At 51.9% G+C, this 24,453-nt stretch overlaps 1 protein-coding gene across 1 annotated transcript in view; it reads left to right on the top strand.

Annotated features, from left to right (window-relative positions):
* Positions 1-24,453, top strand: part of LOC133353272 (laminin subunit alpha-5-like) — a 214,122-nt gene that overhangs the window by 110,768 nt on the left and 78,901 nt on the right. Inside the window, 3 exon segments of the mRNA XM_061569380.1 lie at positions 21-125; positions 548-631; positions 1,876-2,166. Coding sequence (XP_061425364.1) covers positions 21-125; positions 548-631; positions 1,876-2,166 — 480 coding nt within the window.

Raw genomic sequence — 24,453 nt, 5'->3', positions numbered from 1 at the left:
TGTTTGTTTGTGTGTTGCAGGTCCACTGGTATGGAGCCACCCTGAGCTATCAGATGAGCTGGGAGGGCCCCGTGGAGGTGCCCAGCGCAATATCACATGATCATCGCCCTCTACTGCTCCTATCGGTGAGAGCCATGATGCATGCCCATGTTCGGTTAATAAATCACTGCCTCGTGTACTGTGGCGACCTTCTTCGGTGCTTGCTAACAGGACTTGCCCCAACAGTCTATTCAGGCTATAGGGGGTATCTTTGTCTTTTTCCCGTAAGGCCTGGCGTTGCCTGTCAAATTGCCTTGTCCAATTGCCACTGAATCATATGGCCGATGCCCCATGTCGTGAACATCAACTCTCGATGATAAAATCACATTTTTGAAGCTGGACTCTGTGTGCGTGTGTGTTGGTTTGTCTGCGCCTGCCCCCCGACCACGCTCGCATCCGCGCGTCGGTGCGCGCGTGTGCGGCACCAGGCGCCTCCCTCCCCCCTAACGCTGGCTGCTGTGTTCTACGCTCGTCCCACGCCCCCCGTCCCCCCTACCATCCCCTACAGGGCAATGGCCTCACGCTGCTGCACATGGGGCAGGAGAGGCCTGGGCCAGACCAGACCAGCGAGGGCAACGTGCAGCTCGTGGAGGTGAACACCACCGACTCTCGGCGTCAGCCGTCGTCACTCCACTAAACACGCTGGCGAGCGAGGGCGTCAAAGCGTCTGCCTGCGAGGCTCGTGTCTGTGGGTGGCCTAGAGCCATCTTTGGGAATTCTCCAGTCTCGTTGTGCGCGAGCCAGTCTCTCCATATGGCAGCCCCTGTCGAATTCTGACAAAGTGGTACCTGTTTATAGATTTTTAACTAGATATTTTTTAAAATTTTTGTTTTACCACGTGAGGCCCACTGAGCTATGTAGCTCTTTTTCAGAAGCGACCAGGCCACAAATTATAGCTCAACGAAGTGGCTCATCATGTGAAAATGGGATGATGGTGATGATGCGCTGTGCGAAAAACCCCGAACCGGGATTTGAACTTGCGACTCTGGAGTAGCGGGCAACATAGTCCGGTGCAAGCACCTCCTCACAGCTTGGTAACAAATACGTAATTCATTAATTGTGCTACTAAATAGAAAGTAAATAAAGGATCGCCATCTCTCTTTATCCTGGGTGCACGGTTTAGCCTGTACCGAACGTTGTGACGCACAGCTACGTGTAATCGAGTCACTTCGGTGGGGGTTAGCGGATCGCACAGAGATGGAGTCGTTAGACGCATTCCACACCCACCTGTACAGTTTGCTGGTCGTGTTGTAGTGCAGCAAGTGGGTTTTTTTGAAAGATCATCAATTGTTTCACAGAGGCACAACTCTTAGGCTCCATCTGTCACAGCATAAGCACTGACCACTCATTGGGATACTGGATCCCCGGTTTGGCACGGCTTCACGTGTAGCTGCCGTGACTCGCCACAACACATCCAGCAAGGTGGCACCGTGGCGAAACATAAGATCTTCGGGCGGTGGTGGCGGCGGTGATGCATTTGTCCCGTAATCCAGCGCTGTGGAGGCGAGGAGTTGGTGGATTGCAGCACAAATGTTGCGCAACTCCCTTCGTGTGGGCGGTCGAGGAGGAGCTGTACCCTGGCTCGCCAGGAGACGGCGGTAGTAGCAAAAATGTTGACTCCACCAGCTCCGTTTGTATGGGATAGAGTGGTTCTCCCTCGCACCACTGGGTTGTATCCAGGTGCTCCGGTTTTCTTCCACACGTAAACACTCATTCATTGGCCGACAACGCCTTCATATTGAGAGGACCGCAAAACTTGGGCAATTGTTGATGCCGGCCAATCGTGTGATTGCCGTTCCTGCTTGCATGCCGACCCCTCCCGCCCACCGTTCCCAGGGGAACTTCGTGCACAGCAGCAGCGGGAGCCGCGGGGTGACGCGCGAGGAGCTCGTGCTGGTGCTGGCCGGGCTGCAGGAGCTGCACGTGCGCGCGCTCGGGGTTCCCCCGTCGTACCCGCACGTCACGGCCGCCTTGCGCTCGCACGCCGGCTCCGTCTACGACTCCTCCGGCTCCGCGAGCAGCGGCCCGGCCTACGTGCTGCACGTGGGGCGCGTGCGCGTGGAGCCCGACGCAGCCCCCGTGGAGCAGTGCTTCTGTCCCAGCAGCTACCGCGGGGAATCGTGCCAGGTGCGTGCGTGTGTGTGTCGTCGATTCAAATATAAGCTGGGGCTTTTAGTGTCGGGGTTTGCGCGCTGCGCTACGGACCCGGCGACCCGGTTTCGATTTGAGCTCACGGGCAACACCCAGTGACGATCATCAGAACCGGTTCCTGGGCCTCCTCCCATAGGTCGACTCAGCCTCAAATGAGTACCTGGTGCGGTGTGTAAACATTTCCGCTAGGGAGACAAAGGCAGCTGGGCATTGTGTTGACCACCCAGCCCCTTGTATGCCACGGTGGTCTTCATAGATGCTCACTAACAGCACTTGCCCCAACTGTCTGTTTATGGCTTTATGGGGGACTTTTGTTGTAGACATGTGTGGATGTGGATGGATGAGGGTCACATCCACGCGTTCATCGCATCCCGGCTCGGTTATTGCACCGCTCCCGTCTCCGGCCTTCCCAAATCCCTTGCCTCCACACTCCAGGTAACCCGAAACGAATCTTCCAGACTCCACATCCACACCGACAAGAGGGAACCACAGCCCCCAGCACTCCAGTCCAAGCACTAGCTCCCAATCCATGCTGGGGTTCATGTCAAGGTTGCCCTCACTGTCATCACGATCTCCGTGGACTCAACCCCTGTCTTACCACTCCCTCTCATCTCACTCTACCACCTTCTGAGTGCTCTCCCACTTCTCTCTTCTCGTCTCTCTCCCCTCCGTGCGCTCTGTGCTCCAGCGACCACGGCTATTTGTTTAGGTTCCCTGACAAATCTACTCTCAATGGGCGTTGGCTCATTTTCTTCTGCTTCCCTCATTGCCTCGACCTCCCTTCTCCCCCCGCCATCCGTGCCCCGTGCCCTTGATTCCCAGCCCCCTGGTTGAAATCCGGACACAAAAGCCTCTCGTTCCCCCCCCCGCTCTGCCCTTCGACTGGCTGCAATCGCTGTGCAACACAAACACACGCCCGCTGCTTCCGTACAGCGAGTCGTGAGATGTGGTTGCGTTTCGACGCTCCGTGAGTACGCACCGCATTGTATTGCGGTGCGTGCGTGCGTGTGTGTGTCTGTGCTGAATGGGGAGCGGTAGTGCAGCGGTTAGCACGCTGCGCTATCAACCTGGCGACCCGGGTTCGATTCCCGCTCACGGCCAACACCCAGTGATGATTATTTTAACCGGTCCTGGGCCTCCCCTAAGTCGACTCAGCCTCAAATGAGTACCTGTGCAATGTGTAAACATCGCCACTAGGGAGACAAATGCGGTTGGGCGTGGTGCTGGCCACCCACCCCTCGTGTTCCGTACCGGCCTTTATAGGTGCTCGCTAATAGCACTTCCCCCTACAGTCTGTTAAGGCTACACGGGGGATCTTTGTCTTTGTTGGGTTTTGCGCACTTCCACTCCTACGAACTCCGTGACCACAGTTTAATTCGGCGCCCCGCGGGGCATCTTCAGGAGTCGACTTGATTCCGCCGACAGACAGTCGTGCGCGGCGAGCGCTCCAGAGGAGGGGAAATTCTCAACGCGTTATCCCGTGGCCGGCTAACCCCCCCACCCCCCCTGGGATGACGAGGAGCAGAGGCGTCACCCGCCGGGCTGCGCGAACGCCGCATCGCGACGCTGAAATCTCTGCCCCGCGAATGCCTCATTGAGTCTCGATGGCTCCCATGGGCCGACCCCGCGATGCCGCATTCCTCTCATTGCATGACTCGTGTGGTGGGCTCTCTGCATCGTGGAGACATAAGACGATGGTGATGCTACCACTACTGCTACTACACAAAGCGTATATTGTAATAATACACAACGTCTGTATTGTTTAAGCAACTGTGGAGAAAGTGGCCGGGTGGCTCAGAGGTCAGAGCGCCGAGCTGGGTTTGAGTTCCGGCAAGTCGCCTGTGAATTATAAACCGCGTTCTCAAGAATGTCTGTGCGTGTGTATGTTGAACTTACTTCCCACTGAATGTAATCAACCGTGCTAATCAGAGGTGTGGGGGCAAGGAAAATAAAGTAAACACAATGAGCAGTTTAAAAGAAATTAGTTTTCGATCTAGATTATTTAAATGTGCATCGCTCCAGTGGCTTTCTCATATCGGAAGGAAGAGCGTTCCAGACGGCCGCAGAAGTGCATCTGAAAGCGCGCGATGCGGTGACCATCTTTGTTCGATGGCCAGCCAGAAGCCGCTGCGAGGATGACCAGAGTTCGCGTGATGGTTTATGCTCCTGGACGAGATCAGCAAGGTGTTGTGGTTCACTTGTGACGAACACTTTGTGTGTAAGGAGTGCGACCTCGTAATGTACTCATTCCGCAACGGGAAGCCAATGCAGGGAAGTCCATGGTCTCAGCCTGTTTCACCAATGACTGCCCACGGAATAATCCTTTCGGATTAGATTTGTTTCTGCACACAGTGTGGTGTAAATTCCAGCTCTGAGAATGGAACATGCCAGTTCGATGCCACGCGACAAACATGTGGCAAGAGCCCGTTAGGAAATATTCTTTCTTTGTGGACCAGAGGTCACTGCAAGGGACCTCGGAGGTAGCTCTGTGATATCCGCTTCTGTGAGGCGCTCTCTTTTATACGAAGGGCTGCACTGCTGTGGTGAGAGGTCCGCGTGGGGTCGTCTGTCTCACGACCTGAGACAGCTGGGGAAAAAAACACATGGGAGGGAAACGAGAAAAAACAATATAACAAATTAAACTCGCGTAGAACGGCGGGCCCTGCAGTGCTAATGTTGTTACCTCGACGAAGTAGCAGATTCGAACCTTGACCACAGTTGTCCCATTTGAAAACTAAATCTGACTCAGAATCAGAATCTGTATTGACACTGGAGAAATCCAATGAGCAATAAAGCTCTTTATCACAGATGCTCAAAGCCAGAGCTTTTAATGCACATTTTATATGTTTCTTTCAAAATGATGGTTTTCCAGTCTGCACTACTTTTATGTTACGATGGGTTTTCTCGTCATTTTTATAGATTTGTTTTGCACAATGTTTTGATTTGGCCTTGAGCGGGGGTTATATTACGTTTCAAATAAAACCTTAAAACCTTTTAAAAACAGAATTTATTACCGTACCTAATTTTTGTAGTTCTAAGCCGCCGGAGAAGGCTAATTCCAGCGCCCACGACCACACGTGTGGATAATCTGAACCAGGTCGAGTGAGACGTGTATGTTAACACAAGGACACCGGCCTGTCCCAATGGGATTCGCGGCCATAATAGAGCTATTTCAGATTGGCCCCATGCCTGGAAATGTTAGTGTGCTGTATATTTATCTAACATCCTGCTGTGACAATTAATGCCTTCGTAGCAAAGGTGCAAAATTGTTTCACGAATTTGGAACGCTACTGAGGGACACATCGGCCAACTTAAGGGAAGGTGGTGAGGTAAGAGTTGCCACGTGTATGAGGTGCAAAAAAACCGGGGGGGCCTATCAGGGGAAGAAGACTCTCTCGCAATACAGGGAGAGCCGCAGCAAAGTGGTGTAACGTTATTGAGCGGTATTTTGTTATTACACAAGTGATCAAAGGTCGTCCGTCATCTTGAGGTGGGGCTACGTCTTGGTATCGCTTAGGTCGTCGGGACTTTAAACGATTTCTCCGGACAGCCTCCTCAACGAGAGGAAGATTTCCTGGGAGAACCAGGGAAACGTAGCGTGGAAAGCCGAGTTGTGGTCGGGGCTACAAAAGCGGTTAAAACCTATTGAGAACCTTGGAGCCAGCGAGTGAACTTCCTCTGCGTTTGGCCTTGATGGATGATTTGGTCACATTGGGGAAGAGCCACTAGAGGCCACTTGCAAGCGCCGGTAATTAAGCCGTGGCCTTGGCAAAAGGCTTTGATTAATCTCGCCGCGTTGTATTTTTTTTACTTCGTGATTACATTACTTTGACCTCATAGTTTCTCACGGAATTCCCAAATGTTTGACTGAAGCTCAGATTTAGTTATTTTTTTAACAGTTGCTCAGCACCGGGCACAAAAGGCTCTAAACGTGAGGTGGCCAGCAACAAGCTGCACTATCGAAGTGTTTCATCGATACGAGTTGACGCGTTGCTTGAAGCTTACTGCCACTAAAACAAACGAACATCATTCGAAAAAATTGAACATAATCTACTGGATTTATTTGCGTTTGTATACAGCAAAGCCAACACGAATGTACCCATTCATGTCAGATTTCTAAAGCTAAGCAAACTTGAGCCTGGTTAGTACATTGGATGGAAGGCTGCCTGGGAATAACAGGTGCTGTGGGCTTGGGCTGTGAGGTGGCTAGGAGATGGTGGCAGAGATCTGTATTCTAGAATTTGTCTGTGCAGCGCTTGAGTGTTCCTCCCTGGAGATGTTGGTGTTCTCTAGGCATTGCAGTTTTGTCCCACGTGCCAAATTTGGTTTTAATGGTATTGACCAAACATCCCAATCCACGACCCCTCCTCAAAAATAATCTTCAAACCTGAAGCTCTCCTGGGTATATAAGGGGTGTAATATATTTATTATACTTTATATAATTATCCTTAATCTGATGTGATTCAAACTACAACGAAATAGATTACTTTTCAAATGTGTTTATGCATTGCCAAGATAAATTAGACAGAGTCCTCTGTGGGAAATAAGCGATGGTCATCTTACAGATAGTCTTGCCCCTGCTGTGAGAATGTGGAATTTCCTGCTATGGCTCAGGGCGGTCAAAGGTATCCAAGTGTGGTTCCAGTCATACCATCCCCCGCACGTACCGTGCTCCCATTCGCGAGTACGCTCACGCTAATGAAACTTGCCTCCATGGTCCTCTGAGGCTCAGTGGGAATCTACGTCTTTGCGGTGAGGTGTTTACTAGCTCGCCTGGTATATAGGAGGTTGTGGGATCGATCCCGGTCCTGACGCCTGCTGTATATTTGGAGTTTGCGTGTTCTCCCGGAGGTCGCGTTGATTATGCTCCGGGTCCCCCGGTTTTTTCCTCCTCTTTGAGGATCAACGTGCGTTGTACATTTCCACGCGACAAGCCACTTCGTTGAGCTATCGTTTGTGGCCAGGTCGCTTCTGGAAAACAGCTACACAGTTCAGTGGGCCTTGCCTGATACAATACAAATAGTTTAGCAGTTCGTGTACACGGGTTCCTTGGGGGGTATCAGTAATGTGCACTAAAGCACGCACTCTTTCACTTTTCAAATCATGGTTTGACAGGATTTCCCGTGCCGTGAGATGATATTGTGTTGCTTTGGGGGAATTATTTTGGGCCACCTTACAAGTTGGTGCCAAATACAATCTCAGGAAACTGCCATCACTAAGTCAACACGCCCTATCACGAGACGGGATGGCAATAACAATGATAGAAAACAAATACCTTGACTCAACCCTTTTAAATATATCACAACCCTCCCATTGACTTATTGCCCTCTGTGTTGTCTGTGCAGTGCTATGGCAGGGCACACATTTGCAGTTGGTTCGTTTAAAGGGAGAATCTTCTGCCCGCTGCACTGATCAGCATTGAGTGTTGTTGCTGAACTCCGTGCGGAGACTCCCATCCAGAGGTCGCAAACGGGTTTTGATTCCTTACCCGTACCCGGCCGCACCAGGGTCGCAAATGGGTACCCGTACCCTACCCGAAATGAGTGACAAACGGTTATTCACCAGTGACTCACGGCCTACCCGTACCCGTACCCGGCCGCACCAGGATCGCAAACGGCTACCCGTACCCAGCCGGGTACGGGTAGCCGGGTATCGGGTAGGGTACGGGTATCGGGTATCGGGTACCCGGTTGCGACTTCTGCTCCCATCCCATGGACATCGAGGTTGCAATATCCCGGCCCCCCAGCAGGATGCAGTTCAGCAGGGTGTGGACTGATATAATCTGTCTTCTCTGTACGGGATAGAGTGTTGCCCCCCTTGCATGTGTCGTGGGTTTTCTCCGGGTGGTCCGGTGCCCTGTCACGTGGGTAATAAACACGCGCTCATTGGCTGAAAACATCTGCATAGATACAGGACACCAGAGCAATAGTTTTGGTGCTGGCTCAAAGCCTGGCAGCCTTCCAGCTTGCCTGTGGTTCCTCGTGTTGAGATTCACTCAACACGAACCTAAATATTCACTCAATACAGATCCACAGATTAATTCAACACAGACTCGGAGATTTACTCAACACGTACCCAAATATTCACTCAACACAGACACAGAGATTCACTCAACACGAACTCAAATAATCACTCAACAAGGACCCAGAGATTCACTCAACACGGACCCAGCGATTCACTCAACACGAACTCAAATATTCACTCAAAATGGGCCCAGAGATTCACTAAACATGGACCCATAGATTCACTCAACACAGAGATTCACTCAACGCCAACCCAAATATTCACTCAACATGCACCCAGCGATTCACTAAACATGGACCCATAGATTCACTCAACACAGAGATTCACTCAACACGAACTCAAATATTCACTAAACATGGACCCAGAGATTCACTCAACATGGACCCAGCGATTCACTAAATATGGACCCATAGATTCACTCAACACAGAGATTCACTCAACACGAACTCAAATATTCATTCAACATGGACCCAGAGATTCACTCAACACAGAGATTGCACTCACACGGACTCAGAGATTCACCCAAGACAGACCCACAGATTCACCAAACACCGAGAGATTCACCCAACACAGACTCCAGCAAGCAGGCAAGCGGCGCGTGTTGCCTGCGAGCGCGCGCCCACTCGGGCTGCCGTGTCTGTGCGGACGAGAGGGAGGCCACGGTGCCGTGAGAAACGGCTCCCGCCTCCGCACCGCGAATGTTGCTGTTTTCGGTAAGAGTAGGCACCCCGGCGGAGGGGCCCCCTGCTGTCATCCAGCGTAATGGGAGCCAGATGGGTGGTGCGTGGGACACCAGGGGGGAGGGGGGGAGGATTTAAGAGTGGGCGGTGGGCAACATTGGGGTGGGTGTTGAATTCGCATGATTTTTTTTATTGTTCGAATAAAATACGATTGAGAGGGAGACACGGCCAGACGGCAATCGTCTCTCATCTCGTAGACATGTGACTGGGTTGTACGCCAGGGCTGTCTGGGGGCCCAGAACCAGCCGGTTGCGATTTCACTCGTCACTGATGTGAGCCGGGAATCGAACCGAGGTCTCTGCGTTCGTAGCACGCTGTACTAGCCGCTGCGCTAACCACTGCGCCACCTGCTAGATAAATATATCCGCATATATACTTTGGCGAGCCACCGATCTGATGAGATGTGCAGTCCCTGTTGTTGCCAAAGAGAGTCGATGTTTGCGTAGGAACCGTGGGAAACGTGCGTAACGCTGGACAGAGAGGACTAACCGAGCACGCGCAGGGAAGTGAAACCGTTGGGGTTTTGCGGCGGTCTTTGTGTGGCGATGCGGGGCCCTGATAAAAATGCCTTGCCTGCAGAACATTTACCGACTCCCAGTGGGGCTACCGCTGCCGTCGACGCCAGCAGAAGTCCATTTACATCATTTTCACACGCAGAGCTTTTGCGACCAATGTCACGATGCAAAATATATATATATATATATTTTTTTGGGGGGATTGGATAAATGCTCGTCATCCACCCGACACAGCCAACCAATTAATGACGAATCGACAACTGCCTGGTGATGCTGGTTGTAACTACCTGTGAAACGTGGTAACCAAGTCCGTAGGACTCGTGTGTGGATCGCCCTCGAACAACACCGCCGGAGGTGCTGTTGGAGCAGTGAATAACTTGGAACGATTGTTCACCTCGTGAACAATCTCGTGAACAATCGTGGTGGCGAGATATTGACTACCTCGCCTGGTATACAGGAGGGCGTGGGTTTGATACCGACCCAGCCGCCTGTATATTTGAAGTTTGCATGTTTTCCCCGTGGTCGTGCGGATTTTTTTGTCCGGGTCATCCGGTTATTCCCTCCACATTTAGAATCAACGTGTTTAGAGTGTTTGGCTGCTATAAATTTCCATCTCATTTGAGATATCTTCTGTGGCCAGGTCGCTTCTGAAAAAGAGCTACATAGCTCGGTGGGGCCTTACCTGGCGAAACAAAATAAATAAAAGTTTAAATAGAGGAATGGAACCGTTTGATGTTTTGTTTTGAAATCAAAGTCTAACTTTACATCGGCTGAACGTCAGCGCCATGCTCGGCCGTGTTTGTACGTCGTCAGTGTTTTGACTTGATATCAACAAATCAGACTAAACAGTCTCGGCAACAAGCGGCGGAGCCAGGGCTCTCCTGGGCATTTCAACGGAGTATTTTTTGTGTTATTTTCCAAATGTGCTACCGGGTTCGGGTGCTCGCGATCGCGGAGCCGTCTCCCGCGCTCCACGGTTTGAGAATTGTGCTCCTAGCACAACGGCGGCGGGGGCGGCGTTCCCTCTGGGTAGAGGGAAAACGAAAACAAAGATGCCGGTTTGGAGTTGGCAGGCGCGGAGGGAGGCCTGGTGGGATCTGCTTTCCTGGCTGCAACCCCGCAATGGGCGCAGGCAGCTTGCAGCGGGGAGAGTGCTGGGCCTCAGTGTTGCGGAGGGAAAGGCCGGTGTGGGAAATGAACTTGCGGTCAGGCTCAAGGTGAATGCGAGAAAAGCTACGCGAGCTGTGTGCAACGTTCGCAGGGGCCACCGGTGTGGGTCGTAACCCCGGGTCGTTACCGACGGAGGATTTGGATGAACATTATGAAAGCAATAGTGAGATCGGTGTTGCTTTTGGAGAACTCGACTTGATAATGAAAAATCCGTATTTTATTTTTTATTTTACCAGGTGACCTATACAGCTCTTTTTTCAGAAGCGGCCTGGCCACAAATGATAGCTCAACGAAGTGGCTTATCACATGGAAATGTATAGCAGCTAAATACTCTAAACGCACGTTTCTAAATGTGGAGAGAAAAACCGGAGGACCCGAAGAAAACTCCACGCGAACCGCCGGGAAAACACGCAAACTCCAAACATGTAACAGGCATCAGGGTCGGGATCGAACCCACGACCTCCTGTATACCAGGCGAGGTAGTTATACACCTCGCCACCGCGGTTTGTGAAGTGTGTATTACCTACTGGGGGACAAGGATGGGAAACATGAAATAAAAGTACAATAAGAGGGGGTTAACGTTTACAAAGTGCATAAAACACGGAGGAGGCGCATGCTTAGATTTGTGCAACGCGAGGATCAGAGAGCGTACGTCACCCGGGGACATCACCATTGACCGTTAAGCAGCAAGGGCAGGAAGCAGCATCTCCGAGGAAGAGGCTGGTGATGAAATGGCACCCGATAGAGGGAGAGAGGTCACCCCGAGGGGATGGTCGTCGTGGTGGTGGAGCGACGAGGTCAGTTCACGTGCAAGGAGCCAGACGGATCAGGGCATTGCTGGACCGTGAACGGTTGTATATGTATTTACCTACGGAAGGCAATGTGGGTAGGTTAATTGACTCACAATGAGAAGATTCTGCGTTCAAATCCTGTTTGCGTTTTAACTCAGCGCTGCGTCCCTCTGCGCTTCGTCGGAAATGACCATCGTTTGGGGATGCTGGCACCCGCTATAGGAATGTGGAATTTCCCCTTCTGGCCCCAGGGCCACCAACAGAGATGAGCACCACCCCCCAATGCTCATGAGCATGGAGACATGGTGACCTAACTTGATTTATTGATGTTGGAAAGTCTCAGTTTGATGCAGCATGGGCGCCGTTGTGGCGAGATGTTAACTACCTCACCTGGTATTCAGGAGGTCGTGGGTTTGATCCCGACCCCCGACGCCTGTATATTTGGACTTTGCATGTTCTCCCCGTGGTTCCGTGGATTTGTTGTCCGGGTCCTCTGGTCTTTCCCTCCACATTTAGAATCGACATGCATTTATAGTATTTGCTGCTTTGCATTTCCTCGTGATGAGCCACTTCGTTGAGGCATAATTTGTGGCCAGGTCGCTTCTGAAAAATGGCTATAGTTTATAGTTGAAATCGTTCTCTAAGTGCTGAATTGCACGTGTGAGAGGTTTTGCTGCAGTGGTCCGCACACTCTGCTGCCGTCGTGAGTGTGATTGCTGGGTCGCTGACATCACCAATGGAACCGTTTCCACCTGAACCAGGATTGCGCACCCCCCCAGGTCAACGCGGTCTAACATGAGCACCCAGTGCAGTGTGGTGAACATCATCATTCAGTTTATAAAGGCTGCAAGGCCTGTGTTATCGTGCTTGCCCTGCCACTCCCCTCGCGTGCTGTCCACCTTACTAGGTGCTCGCTAACATAACTCGCCCTCACGGTCTGTGAGGCATATCCAACCGATTTTTACGCCTCGGTGTTACAGATGTGGCTGTTGAAAGTTGGAGCGAATAGAACACAGCTGTGGCACCGTGCACACACCTCGAATTGTAGATGTTGTGGGTTTACTCCTCAACACACCGGTGCGCTGTGCTCGTAACGAAGTGGCACGTTTTGTTTACGTGACAAACCTTACTAGTCGGCTGTGTCGGGTTTAACGACGCATTTATATTTACCGCGAGCTAACCCAACAACCTCTATTGCGTTTTCGCGATCTGAGATTAAAACCATCCCTGCTCACAACCCCGCTGCCATGGAGGCACGCTGAATATTCCAATAATTCCACCCCCCGGAGGAATCTGCCTTTGGGCAAACCGCGAATAGGGTGGAAGATGCTTCCACAGTGTGCCCTTGTTGCCGTGCACTTTCCGGGACCTGTTGGGGAAAATTGATGGCCCGGTTTAGCATGAAGCGCTATGGCTGTCCGGTGCGTCTGTGGTGGCTGTCCGGTGCGTCCGTGTGTCCGTGCCGAGCGAAGAGGGGAGAAAAAACGGTGTCATTATTCCAGCCCCGAGCAAGCCAGCGAGCGAGAACCCGCACACAAAGGCCCTCTTTTTTTTGGTTTAAAGCACAAATGGCTGCTCACATGTTTAGCCAACGCTGCAATGGAGACCACATGTGCCGCCGCTGCACACGAGCCGCATAGGGGGGGTACGCGCGGGGTCCGTTGCGTTTTTTGGGGCTCTTCCACGGACCGCGCGAGTTTTGGGCGCGGGGTAACGGGAGCTGTGTGAGCGAGGCGGAGGGAGGAGTGGGGAGCGCTGCCCGAGCGTTGGGGAGGGGTTCTATAGATAAGGGCACGGGCCAGGCATGTGTGCCTTTAGCCTTGCTCCTGGGGTTATTTAGTGGCGCTGCCGTTGGTGGTTGGGCGGCTGCGATTTTGGGGCGGGCGGTGGTGGTAGTGGCTGGGGGTGGGTGGGGGCATTGGTGGGGGGGGAGGAAAAGCGGTGGGTAGCTTTCGCCCTCCGCTGGGATTGACGTCCCCATTCGAGAATTCAGCCAATGGAGCAGGGATTGTGGCTTTTTCTTTTTTTTTCCTTTCCTCTGAACACCGCTCTCTGTCCGGAGGAAACGCCCAGCCCAGAGCTGCGTGCGAGGGATCGCAGCAGAAGCAGCAGAAGCAGCAGCAGGGGCGCCGCTGCACATTGACAGACCGAGTCCGAGCGCACCGCGTCACCTCCTGACTCTCGGGTCGCACACGAGTCCCGCGCGGCTCTCAGGTAGTTCTTTTGTTTGCGAGCGGGAGTCTGCGGGAGGTAGCGAGGGCTTCGATCGAGCCCAGCGGGGGGTGAAGTTACGGAGGGATGATGCTCTCGCCGAGCGGATGCGGTGCCGCTGGCCGGGCGGTGCGGCTGCTCCTGGCCTCGTCACTGCTGGGGTCGCTGTGCGGGTCGGCCCTGGGGCAGAGTGGCCTAGGGCTGGAGGAGGAGGAACCCTCATCCTCCATCTCGTTCAGGTGGAGGGTGTCTGCGGCGGGCAATAGCGCCGGCGCCCAAAAGCAGCAGCAGCAGCAGCAGGAGGTGCAGTCGGTGATTGAGGAGCACTTTATGGACAAGGTACGCGCGCCACGCAATCCTACCCCGCTTCTCTCTCTCTCATGTAACTGAACTAACTATTGAACCATTTTTATTTGACCAGGTAAAGCCCACTGAGCTGCTTAGCTCTTTTTTTCAGAAGCCACGAATGATATCTGAACGACGCAGCTTCTCACGTGGAAATGCACAGGAGCCAGATAGGTCTAAACGCGCGTTGTTGCTAAATGTGGAGGGAAAAATCGGAGGATCCTGGAGAAAAATCCACGCGGTCCACGGGGAGAACGTGCACACTCCAAATACGCAGGTGTCAGGGTTAGGATCAAACCCACGTCCTCCTGCTTACCGGGCGAGCGAGTTAACACCTCGCCACCGCGAGGCTCCTGGTGGTTCAGAACTGGGGCAATTTTCTTGATTCATTAAATTGATCGACTAAAGATTGTAATCGACAACTTTTTTCGTGGTCAGTTACTCGGCCTTTTAATAACTGGTGGCCACTCCAACATTCTGCCATTCCGAAGGCTGGAAACCCCTAACAACCACACCCAGTTTGACGCTGACATGCCGCGCCCATAGCCTCCCGTTCAGCAGTATACATGGACAAAGTTGAGGATTTTTTTCAACCCAAACTAAATTTGTGTTTTTTGATTGGTCGAGCATATGAACTGGTAATTGGTCGAGCAGTGAAGTACTTAATCTGCAGCATCGGTGATGTGCGGTTTCCTCGACGCCTGAATTGTACTTAGAGATCCGTAGCGCCGCTGTTTTTAAAGTCATCGTACTCACCACAGAGAACCGTAGCAACACGACCGCGCTCCATGATAGCTAGGGCCAAAGTGTGCCACACGCCCTCCCGCATGGCCTCGGTATGTCTTCCTACCGGTACGTCATCGGGTCGGAATCGGAAGTAATAGGTGCTTGCTAACAGCACTTCCTCTGCTGTGTGTGTTTGTTTGGAGCAGACATTTGTGGGGAGCGGTAGTGTAGCGGTTAGCGCGCTGCACTATGAACCTGGCGACCCGGGTTCGATTCCCGCTCAAGGTCAACAGCAGTGACGATTATCTGAACCGGTCCTGGGCCTCCCCTAGGTCGACTCGGCCTCAAATGAGTACCTGGTGCGATGTGTAAACATCACTACTAGGAAGACAAAGGCGGTCGGGCGTGATGCTGCTCACCCACCCCCTCGTGTGCCGTGCCGGCCTTCATAGGTGCTCGCTAACAGCACTTGCCCCAACAGTCTGTTAAGGCTACACGGGGGATCTTTGTCTTTGGAGCAGACATTAACATACGAGTGCAATCTCGGTGAAGTGGGATGAATGTAATGGGCCATACACAACGCCAGTGGTAGTTGATAAATAAAAGACCTGCCCTGGCTTTCCCCAACGTTGACTCGGCCTAAATGTTTGTACCTGGTGTGGTGTGCACATCAGCCGTGGCATGCGTGGTGCTGGCAACGCCACTCACTCGTGGGATGCGGGTCGCCCTTTAGAGGCGCTTATTTCACGGCGCTTGCCCCAACCACACGATGAAGCAGAAAGGGGGGGGGGGGGCACCTTTGTCTTGACGTGGTCTTCTACACCCGACAATTGCGTCGCTTCTAAAGTGGGAACAGTTGACCTGCGGCGGTGAGTCATCCACATTCAGGGTTGAAATTGGATCGGAGAATCAAATATTTATTTATTTCGCGGTGAGCGCGGTGCCTCTCATGACCGCAGAGGCCGTGTGAACCCGTTACATTCGACGGATTTAAGTTTACTGAAAACATCCAGTACCCTCCTGCGAGTCTGTGCAAGTTTTTCGTGAGATCGCAGAGTCCTTAAATCGAGGCATTGCTACAGCCTCTCACCCTACGTCGCTGCGCGGTACATACTCGTGGACGCGTTGACACAATAATCAAACGGGCCACAGCCGCTTGTCAATCCACTGCTGGATGACGTAGGTTGTTGTGTGGCGCTTCTCTGCGGGGGTCCGCGTGGGTTAAATGAATGTGGGGAGGGCGGCAGGGGTGACATTCCAGGATAGGTTTAAGACGTCACTCCTCGCCACTGATGTTAGCAGTGGCTGGGAACATCGCAGTGACCTAACCCCCCCTCCCACCCCATCCCTCCACCCCTCCCCCCAAACGGCCTTCAGTACAAATTGGGCGAGAGTGGAAAAAAAAATCTTCGATCACGAATGTGTGTGGGTGTTGCCTCGAAGCGAGGGATAATGGGAGCCCTTCACGGAGAGCCATCAGAGCAGCCAGGGACCCAGACTGCCCATGTATGGCCGTGCGATCACCTCACGAATATTTTGCCATGATTTTTCGAGCAGCGTCCATTGGCCACACCCAGAATTGGCTCCGGGCAACCGAGCACGGTGCCGTCCCTTCCATCGTCCACTTATTTGTGTGTACGTACGTGCGTATGTTGAACTTCTTTCGCACCGTACCTAGCAAACCAAATCGGGAGGAGCCACGAGGCTTTGAGGATTGGTGATCGCGTTCGCACATGGTGTGAGGCCTGTAAAACGAACCAATATTTTGGCTTAACACGAAGCCGGTTGTAATTGCTGGCGAAACGTCGTACTCAGATTGTTAATGTTGTGGCTTGGCTCTCTGGTGTGCTGCACTAGTGACGAATTGGCACGTTCTGTTTACGTGACAACCCTTACTAGTTGGCCGTGTCGGGTGGTGGCGGGTTTTAACGACACATTTATACATTTACGCGATCTAACCGGAAAAAAAAACTCTTATGTATGACATTTTTGTTGGTCAGCTGTATTTAACTCGTAAGAGAAGGTTTCCGATATACACGGTCTCATTTGCACGTCAGACGGGGGGGGGGGGGGGGGGGGACACAAAACATTTATAAATCAATCCTATGAGCTTCATTGAAACCAGGTAAGGGCCCACGCAAGTGGTTGTATTCGTGCTTGCAAATGGAATCCCTGGGAAAACGTTGCGGAGTGAAAACGAATGGACCGGGAAGAGACACTGGGAGTCAAGTTAGAAGTAACGGATGGCTGTCTCTGCAGAGTCAACATGGGGGTGGGGGGGGGGGTGTCCTCAACTTAGATTAACATCCGGCCGTGCTTGGAGCACTTGTCTCAGAAGCAAAAAGAAGTTGTGAGTTCACATCCTACTCCGAGGGTGATTGAGCCAAGAATCTTTTTGGGGGGGTTGATAAAATAAGTAGCGCTTTATGAGAAGTAAAAAAAAATTCGCATCCCGTGGATGAACTTATCCCAAACCATGATAATTTGGAATTTCCACCTCTGCCTTAAAGTCACCAGTGGAGTTGAGCACTACCCCCTACGGAAGGGTCTTCTGTGAGTAATACATATTCCTTTCAAGCACAATGCTCGGTTAGCTGTGCTTGCCTTAATAGGTGCTCGCTAACAGCGCGGGCACCAACGGGCGATTGAGGTATGTGGAATTTAGTGAGCACTTATGAAGCCCGTAACAGCGCACAACGGGGTGGTGTGGCCAGACTCGCTCCCGGCCGCCTTTGTCTCCTACGGGACGCCCAGGACCACGTCACATAACCGCCGCTGACGTCAGTTGTGGCTGGGAATCGAACTTGGCTCGCCTGGTTCACAGCGCGGCGCGCGTAGCCGCTTAGCTGAACGCACTCCGCCCCTACCGCAACCGCACCGCTGTCTCGAAGAGCAATTCGCAAGCACCGCGGCGAGTCACCATCACCGCCGCCGTCGCTGCTTGCGTCGCGCTAAAGATACACACGCCACCATGGCCCACACCTCTGTTCGGCGCTCGGCGTGTTTGTTTTCATTCGGGTGCCACCACGGGCGCGTGGCTGGAGATTGAGCGCATGGCGAACGCGTTTTACGGCACTCGGTTTGTGCGGCCGGCGGCGCCGCTAATTCGTCCTCGTTGTGTTCGGTTCATCGCCGCGTTCACGTTAGCCCCCCCCCCCCGCCCCCGTCAGTCGGCGTTGGCCACTCGCAGCTCGGCCAGTTGGCACGAGGCGCTCCTTCTCCGCGCTTGGATTCTCACTCCAAGCTCTGTTCATTTTTCGCAGGAGGGTTACCAAAGCGTATTGGTCCCCTGTTAAAGCTGATGTTAAATAGCCGCTGTGGCGTCATTCGTAAGCGTGTGACGGTCGGAATAATAATCCTATCAATTACTTAATGCTGCCTTCCCCCCGGATGTCGCCCTGAACGTGCTTGGTGCATTGTCAAGTGCATCGCCGTTCAACCAATTGCTAATTTGATTGTGGGAATTGTTCTTGAACTCGCCCCAGTCGACCTGAAACAATAACAATAATAATTGGAGCATTGTTAAATGCTTGTACACCACGCGACACTCGAATTAGTTTGACTTTGTCGGGTGGCGTAGGGTCATGACGACACAAATCTGGCCAGATCATTGTGCGGCCTCGCCCAACAATCTCTTACGAATCATAATATTGACTGGGGAAACCAAAACCTCTACACGCCGGACAAACGTCGTAGTTTAAATCCATAATGAGCCTCTTGTCCATTGAGTCAAAGCTGCTTCCCCAGTGGCTTCCTTCCCCACTCCATTCGGTTCAGTTCATGAGGCGAAGGTGAGTGCTAAGGCAGATGCCAAACGAATATTGAAGGTGCCCTAACAAAGCTGCTTCCGCCAAACCCGGCTTGCTGGCACAACATTCCTGCGACACTGCGCCGGAGCTCTCCGCAAAGCTGAACATCCTGGGCCATTCGTCGACTCGGGCCATCATCTCTCTTTTGCATGGATAAAATAAGAACCGATTTGCTGTGGCTGTCCCACGTAGCAATCGGATGCTACCAGGGGAAAGTGTGGAATTCCGACTGTGTCTCCAGGACGCCAACTAATGATGAGTGCCACCCTACTCATTTGCGCCTGGACACACTCCAACCTTGATTGGTATGATTAGAAGCGACCAATGATGCATTGATGATGCAATAACCCCCTGCAGGCATTTCAACAGAGGCCTTTTTACGATCCACTTTGACCCTATGAGTCTTGTTATTGAATCCCCTTGGGAGGTTTTGTTCTGACGAAGGTTGGCACGGTAAAAATGGGGATGCTTTGTCTAAGTTTAAAATCCCTTGGGGAGCAGGCTGCTACTTTCGGAACGGCGCATGAAATCCCCTGTTAAAGGGAGCCTTGAACGGGATTCACAAATTTCCTCCGCGTTCAAGGCAGCACTGCACAAGGCCGAGGGAATGGCCGCACGGCCGGGCGTCTGTTTCATTGGCAACTCAAAACAACGTTGAGCCTGTGGCGCAAGTCGGCCGTGGCGCAATGGACAGCCCGCTGGGACCCCGAGTTGGCACGCTCGCCAATTCAGAGGTCACCAGTTCGACCTCCCGGCTCGGAAGTTGAAAGGGTGGGGCAAGTTGTATAGATTCCCCCCCCCCCCCAGCCCGTGTCCACCCAGCAAGCGTGGATGAGTTCACGCACAGCCGATGGGCAGGTCACGCATGGGTGCCACGTGGGTGCCACAACCTCTTCGAAGGCACCTGGTCATTGTGGAAGAGTAGGCCAAGACGCCCCCTAGAAGGTTCCTAAACATGCCCTCCTAAAGAGCGGTTCGCCAATCGGCGGCCACTTGGTATCGTTTCACGGGTACGGAACATTAAGGGCCCGCGTTGGCCCCTTCCTCCAGCAGTGGCTGGAGCATGCCATTGGAGGGCTGCGCCTTCACCTTTACAAATCTGCCTTTCCTGCACGAAGGGTTTCCCGAAAGCATCTGAAACTGAGCGACCGGGGCGTGGTCCCCCCGTGTGTTTTGGACCGTTCTTTGTTCCTGAACAAGAGGCCCAACCGGGTTGCACCCTGACCGTGGCGATTCTGGGACAGTTGTATTTACTTAGAATGATGGTTTTTTTAATCGTCAATATGGAAGTGAAGCGTAGCACTCGGGGGGGGGGGAGGTGGGGGCGGGGGGAATTCCTCTCGAGTCCGCAGAGCCCCGTGACCCCGCCAGCGAGAGAGGCCCTGGCAGGTGAGCTGAGGGCATCGCTCGCTTGGACTGTAACCGACTCTTTTTTTTTTAAAGGGGCGTTGCTGCGGTCTTTCTTGGCTCGAAGTGACCACCACTCGGCGGCCACTTGGTATCGTTTAACGGGTTACGGAACGTTAAGGGGCCGCGTTGGCAACGGTGCAGAAATGCAAAAAAAAACTCACCGCGAGCACCGCTTTTTACAGAATATTATATCTTGATTTGAAGCTTTCGTGACTGCCGGAATCCATCCTCTTTGGTTCTTTCAGTAAAGTACCTACGTGACTTTACCGAAAGAACCAAAGAGTACAGAACATTATATGGTTAGGCAAATGGCCCTTCTTTAGAATAGACTGGAGAAGGCAAATATTTGCCTGAAAAAAGATCCTTATCTGGCGTGCAGCGTCAGTCTATTTATCTTTTTTGTTGCTCGTACGGAGGCAATGTCAGTGCGTGGCTCCACGGGTTTGCGGGTTATTTATGTCCATGAAACGTTGTGCACGTTACAAATCACACTGGCAACGTCATTGACAAACGTGTGGGGTTTATGGCTTGTGTATACTTGGACGTGGTTTTTTTTTCATTGTCTAAGAGGAGTTTTTTTTGTCTCGCCCACGTGACCGTGGTTTTTAAAGCCATTGGTGACTGCTTTTCGACCAACAGGCTCCGGAGCCGCGTGCGGCACCTTTAAGGCTTCGCTTCGTAACGTCGTTATTTATGAAGGACCCAACCATCTCATATTCACCGCACATTGCATTGCATTGAGGTTTCTTCCTTTTAACCGAATTCGAGAAAAAAAATGGTTGCCGGGCCTTGACTGAGACCATCGACTCGGTCTGCTTGAGAACGAGCTTGAACCACGGTGCGGATAGACGAAGGGGTGGGGGGTTCCTATGGCCCATGAGCCGGGCAGGACCCGCGACTTCCTCGCATTCCACCGTCAGCCTAACGAGACTCTCCAAGCAATATTTGGACGTATTGGCGGTGCATCGGTGCAGCATAGAACACAGCCGGTCCTCATAAAGCAGAGTCTAACATCGACATTTGAATTGGCTAATTGACCCCGTCGCCAAGTTTTACGAGATTCGGTGGTTTATTCAGTCGACTGAGACTTGCTTAAAAAAGGTCAATATTGACCATTGAATTGGGTCCGTTGAATCAAGGAACCAGCCGACCAAGTCTGCCTTTGGAACACGGAGCAGCCAATGGTCATCAGGCTGGGTGCTGCTGTATGGCAACAGACTGTGAAGCTTCGTGTTCAGCCGCTCATAAACAGTCGGTCTTCCGTCTACTTCGACATCGCGATAACTGATTTTGACGCACCACCACCCCGCACGATTTTCTCACCGGGGTTGCGAATTGCGGGGAAATAAATAATTATTTCGAAAAATTCGCATTTTAATACCACGCACCACCAATACGTTTATTTGTTTATTAATCATTGCAAGCATCTTAGTCGTACTGATCGGATACTAGAGGGTTAATATGTTTGTCCTGGCAACACTTTCTCAAATCTTCTACTTCTGTCACTGCAAGGTCTCTTGCAATGAGAGCGGTGACCGGTTGCGTGTTTAATGTGCTGTTGCCTACAAAAGGAAATTGGAAAGTCCTATTTGGCAGGAAGGCAATGTTGTCCATCCCTGAGTCAGAAAAGTCAGCGCCTCACACACAAAATGAGTCACTTGGTTCTTTAGACTGACTACGGCCACGCACTGCGTAAGCACAGCGATGGGGCGATGCAAGCCAGACCCGGCAGCAACATTGCATTCGCAATGCATTTGAACTTTTTCAAGGTCTTCAAACCTCTTGGCACAAAGCCACGAATTCCATCTCTCTCTCGGTGTCTCTGGCGCCGAGAAATAATGTGGGGGGGGGGGGGGTGTGGGGGGTCTTCCGAGCAGAATCTCTCAGAGCGATGTCAGAGTGCCCCTGAGCTCAAAACGTTCCTTTCGGAGGTGTTCATCTGCATTTGATAGTCCTGATGGAAACCCCACCTCCACATTCGCGTGGTAGAGACCAGTCTGGTTAACACGTAGACTTTAGTGACTAATATTACCCATGGTAGAGGCTTTTTTCGTATTAGATCGCATAAATATAAATGCGTATAATATACATTTAAATGTAAATTTTACGACACGTTTGTATTTATGCGATCTAACCCAAAAAACTATTATAGAGACCAGCCTCTTCCATAGGATAACGGCTGTTGAATGTCCACACACATCTGCACACATTTTATTTACCCATAAAGAATGGAATGTGTTGGAGGTGATGTCCGTCGAGGAGATGGATCTGTGCATTAAGCTCGTGTTTGGGTGCTAGGTGGACCATTACATTGTAGGAATTGAGAGATGGTGATGGCTTTTGGTGGCCTTCATCCGGCAGTGGATAGTAGACGATGATGATGTTGTGGGGTGCTCGCATCATGTTGGCAGTCCCGGTGGAAACTACACATTCCGGAATCAGAATGAGAATATTTAGTTATGCTTGAGGAATCCCAGATGTCCAGTAGATCGCCATGGCAGGGGACAGCCTGCTCCATCGGACAACTGTTGTTGACGCCTTGTAAATCAATGCTCATTATATCGGCACCAAAGGGATGACCTGACGACTGAACTGGGAGTTCAACTCGTGGCCTTGTGACTTCGGGAGTCAGTCAGCTACTCTAACCACGACACCGGATGTTAATGATGGTGGCACCCAAAACACGGACAGAATTAGGCGATGCATTCACTGGGCCTGACCTGTTAAGTGGAGGTGCAGCGAGGTGAAACAAAATGGACATTAGCTGGAAGGAATTTAACGTTTTCCATTTGTGCCCCAGTAAACCCGATGAATCCCTCTGGGTTTATAGCCCCGGGTTTATAGTCCGTGTTGTCCCGTGGCCCGGATAGAGAGGCCACTGTCGGTGTTGCGATGCAGAGAGGCTGAACCGCTTTACAATGGGCTTCTGCACACAGACACTCAGGCATGCCTACCGCAGGCTTCCACGCACGGGCAGACAAACATCTTCCTTGCAGCCCTTTGTTATCCAAGCTGCTGGGTGAAGGCCTCCCAATTCTGTGTTGCTCCAAGGGGTTGTTTTGAGCACACTTCACCACCGATGTTAGCCGTGGCCAGGAATCACACTCAGGTTTGCTGGGTGCATAGCGCAGTGCGCTAACTGCTGCACCACCACTCTCCACTCAATTGGCGGCCAGGGTAAATCCACATTCTCACGACATGGCCAGTCTTTCCATAAGATTACGACTTGGGACTTTCCGCAAAGTGGTACTCATTTTATTGACTACATAGTGGTGATAACACCCATATATTCGACGTATGTACATTTATATTTACATGGTATATATATATAGGTTTCGGGCTTATACGTAAAATTTAGATGATTAAAAATATAGTTTGTTTCTTATTTTGGCGAAGTCACGCCCATGAAGTCACATCCTCACTTGTTCCTGCCGACAGTGGTGTCGCCTGCCATCAGGTAATCTCACTTTTGTGAGCACGAAGACACGGTAAATTATGACACACAATGCAAAAATCCCCCAAAATATGCATAATTGTCCTTGCACAAAAAACTGAACTCTGAAAAGTTTTAATCGAAAGTCATCTCTAATATATGCAGTAGGTCAGTAATGTGATCCAACTCCATGATTTATGGACAGTTTACTAGTTTGGCTTTACTAATTTCTCCAGGAGGGCCAAACTCTGTGCAAGGAACTCTTTTTCCAAGAGGGTCCTGCATTGGCTTTTTATTTTACGATAATTTTCAGACCATTAATGATGAGTGCGTATCATGCATGTAGGAGGAAACCACACGCGCCAGGGGGCAACACTCAATCTCCGTACAGATGGAAACAGATGGTGATTAGTCAACTCGCTGTGCCGCCTCTTGGCGAGCCAGGGTCTGGCACCTCCTTGACGCTTCAAAACATTCGTGCGGCGATCCGCCAACCCTCGCTGCTTGCCCCCACAGTGCCGGATGAGAGAGGCCACTTGTGGCACAGCCGCCACCGCGCGGCTTAATGATTGACGCGAGGCGACACACGGTGAACCTTGCGCGCGCGCGCGAGGAATTCCACGTTGGACGAGCGATATTGTTTCTCGCGAAGCTTTTTCGGCGCGACTTCAAAGGTGTGTTACCGGCTCAGTGCGGAGGCCTCATAACCACAGATCCAACCGTGCTGGGATCACCGCCCCCCCCCCCCCCCCCGTGAACTTTGCCCTTTCGCACAGCTGCATTGGGAACCCCGTTGGCTTCGGTGGAGCCATTAAAGCGTCTGAAAAAGCAATTAACGTTTGTTTTTATTGCGCCTCTGGCAAGTAGTTGCGAAATTGAATTTTGCTCCACGACCGCTTCTGCAGAGGAAGCCTCTCGATGGCTATTAGCGGCGCTCCGCTCGCAGTCGGCAACGTCGCCAGTTACAATCCTTGTTGGGGGCGGTCAGTCTTTGACGTTGATGCTCTTACGGCTCAATCGAGGGGGTTTGCCGTGCACCCAGCGATACGGCAACTTCCGCTCTGTGAGAAATTCACCGTGGTTTTCCAG

The sequence above is a fragment of the Lethenteron reissneri genome, chromosome 43, assembly GCF_015708825.2.
Source record: "Lethenteron reissneri isolate LAM-NWPU_2019-01 chromosome 43, ASM1570882v1, whole genome shotgun sequence".
In the NCBI taxonomy this organism is placed as follows: Eukaryota; Metazoa; Chordata; class Hyperoartia; order Petromyzontiformes; family Petromyzontidae; genus Lethenteron; species Lethenteron reissneri.
The sequence above is the reverse complement of the archived record's forward strand: the minus strand, read 5'-3'. Positions and strand labels throughout refer to the sequence as shown.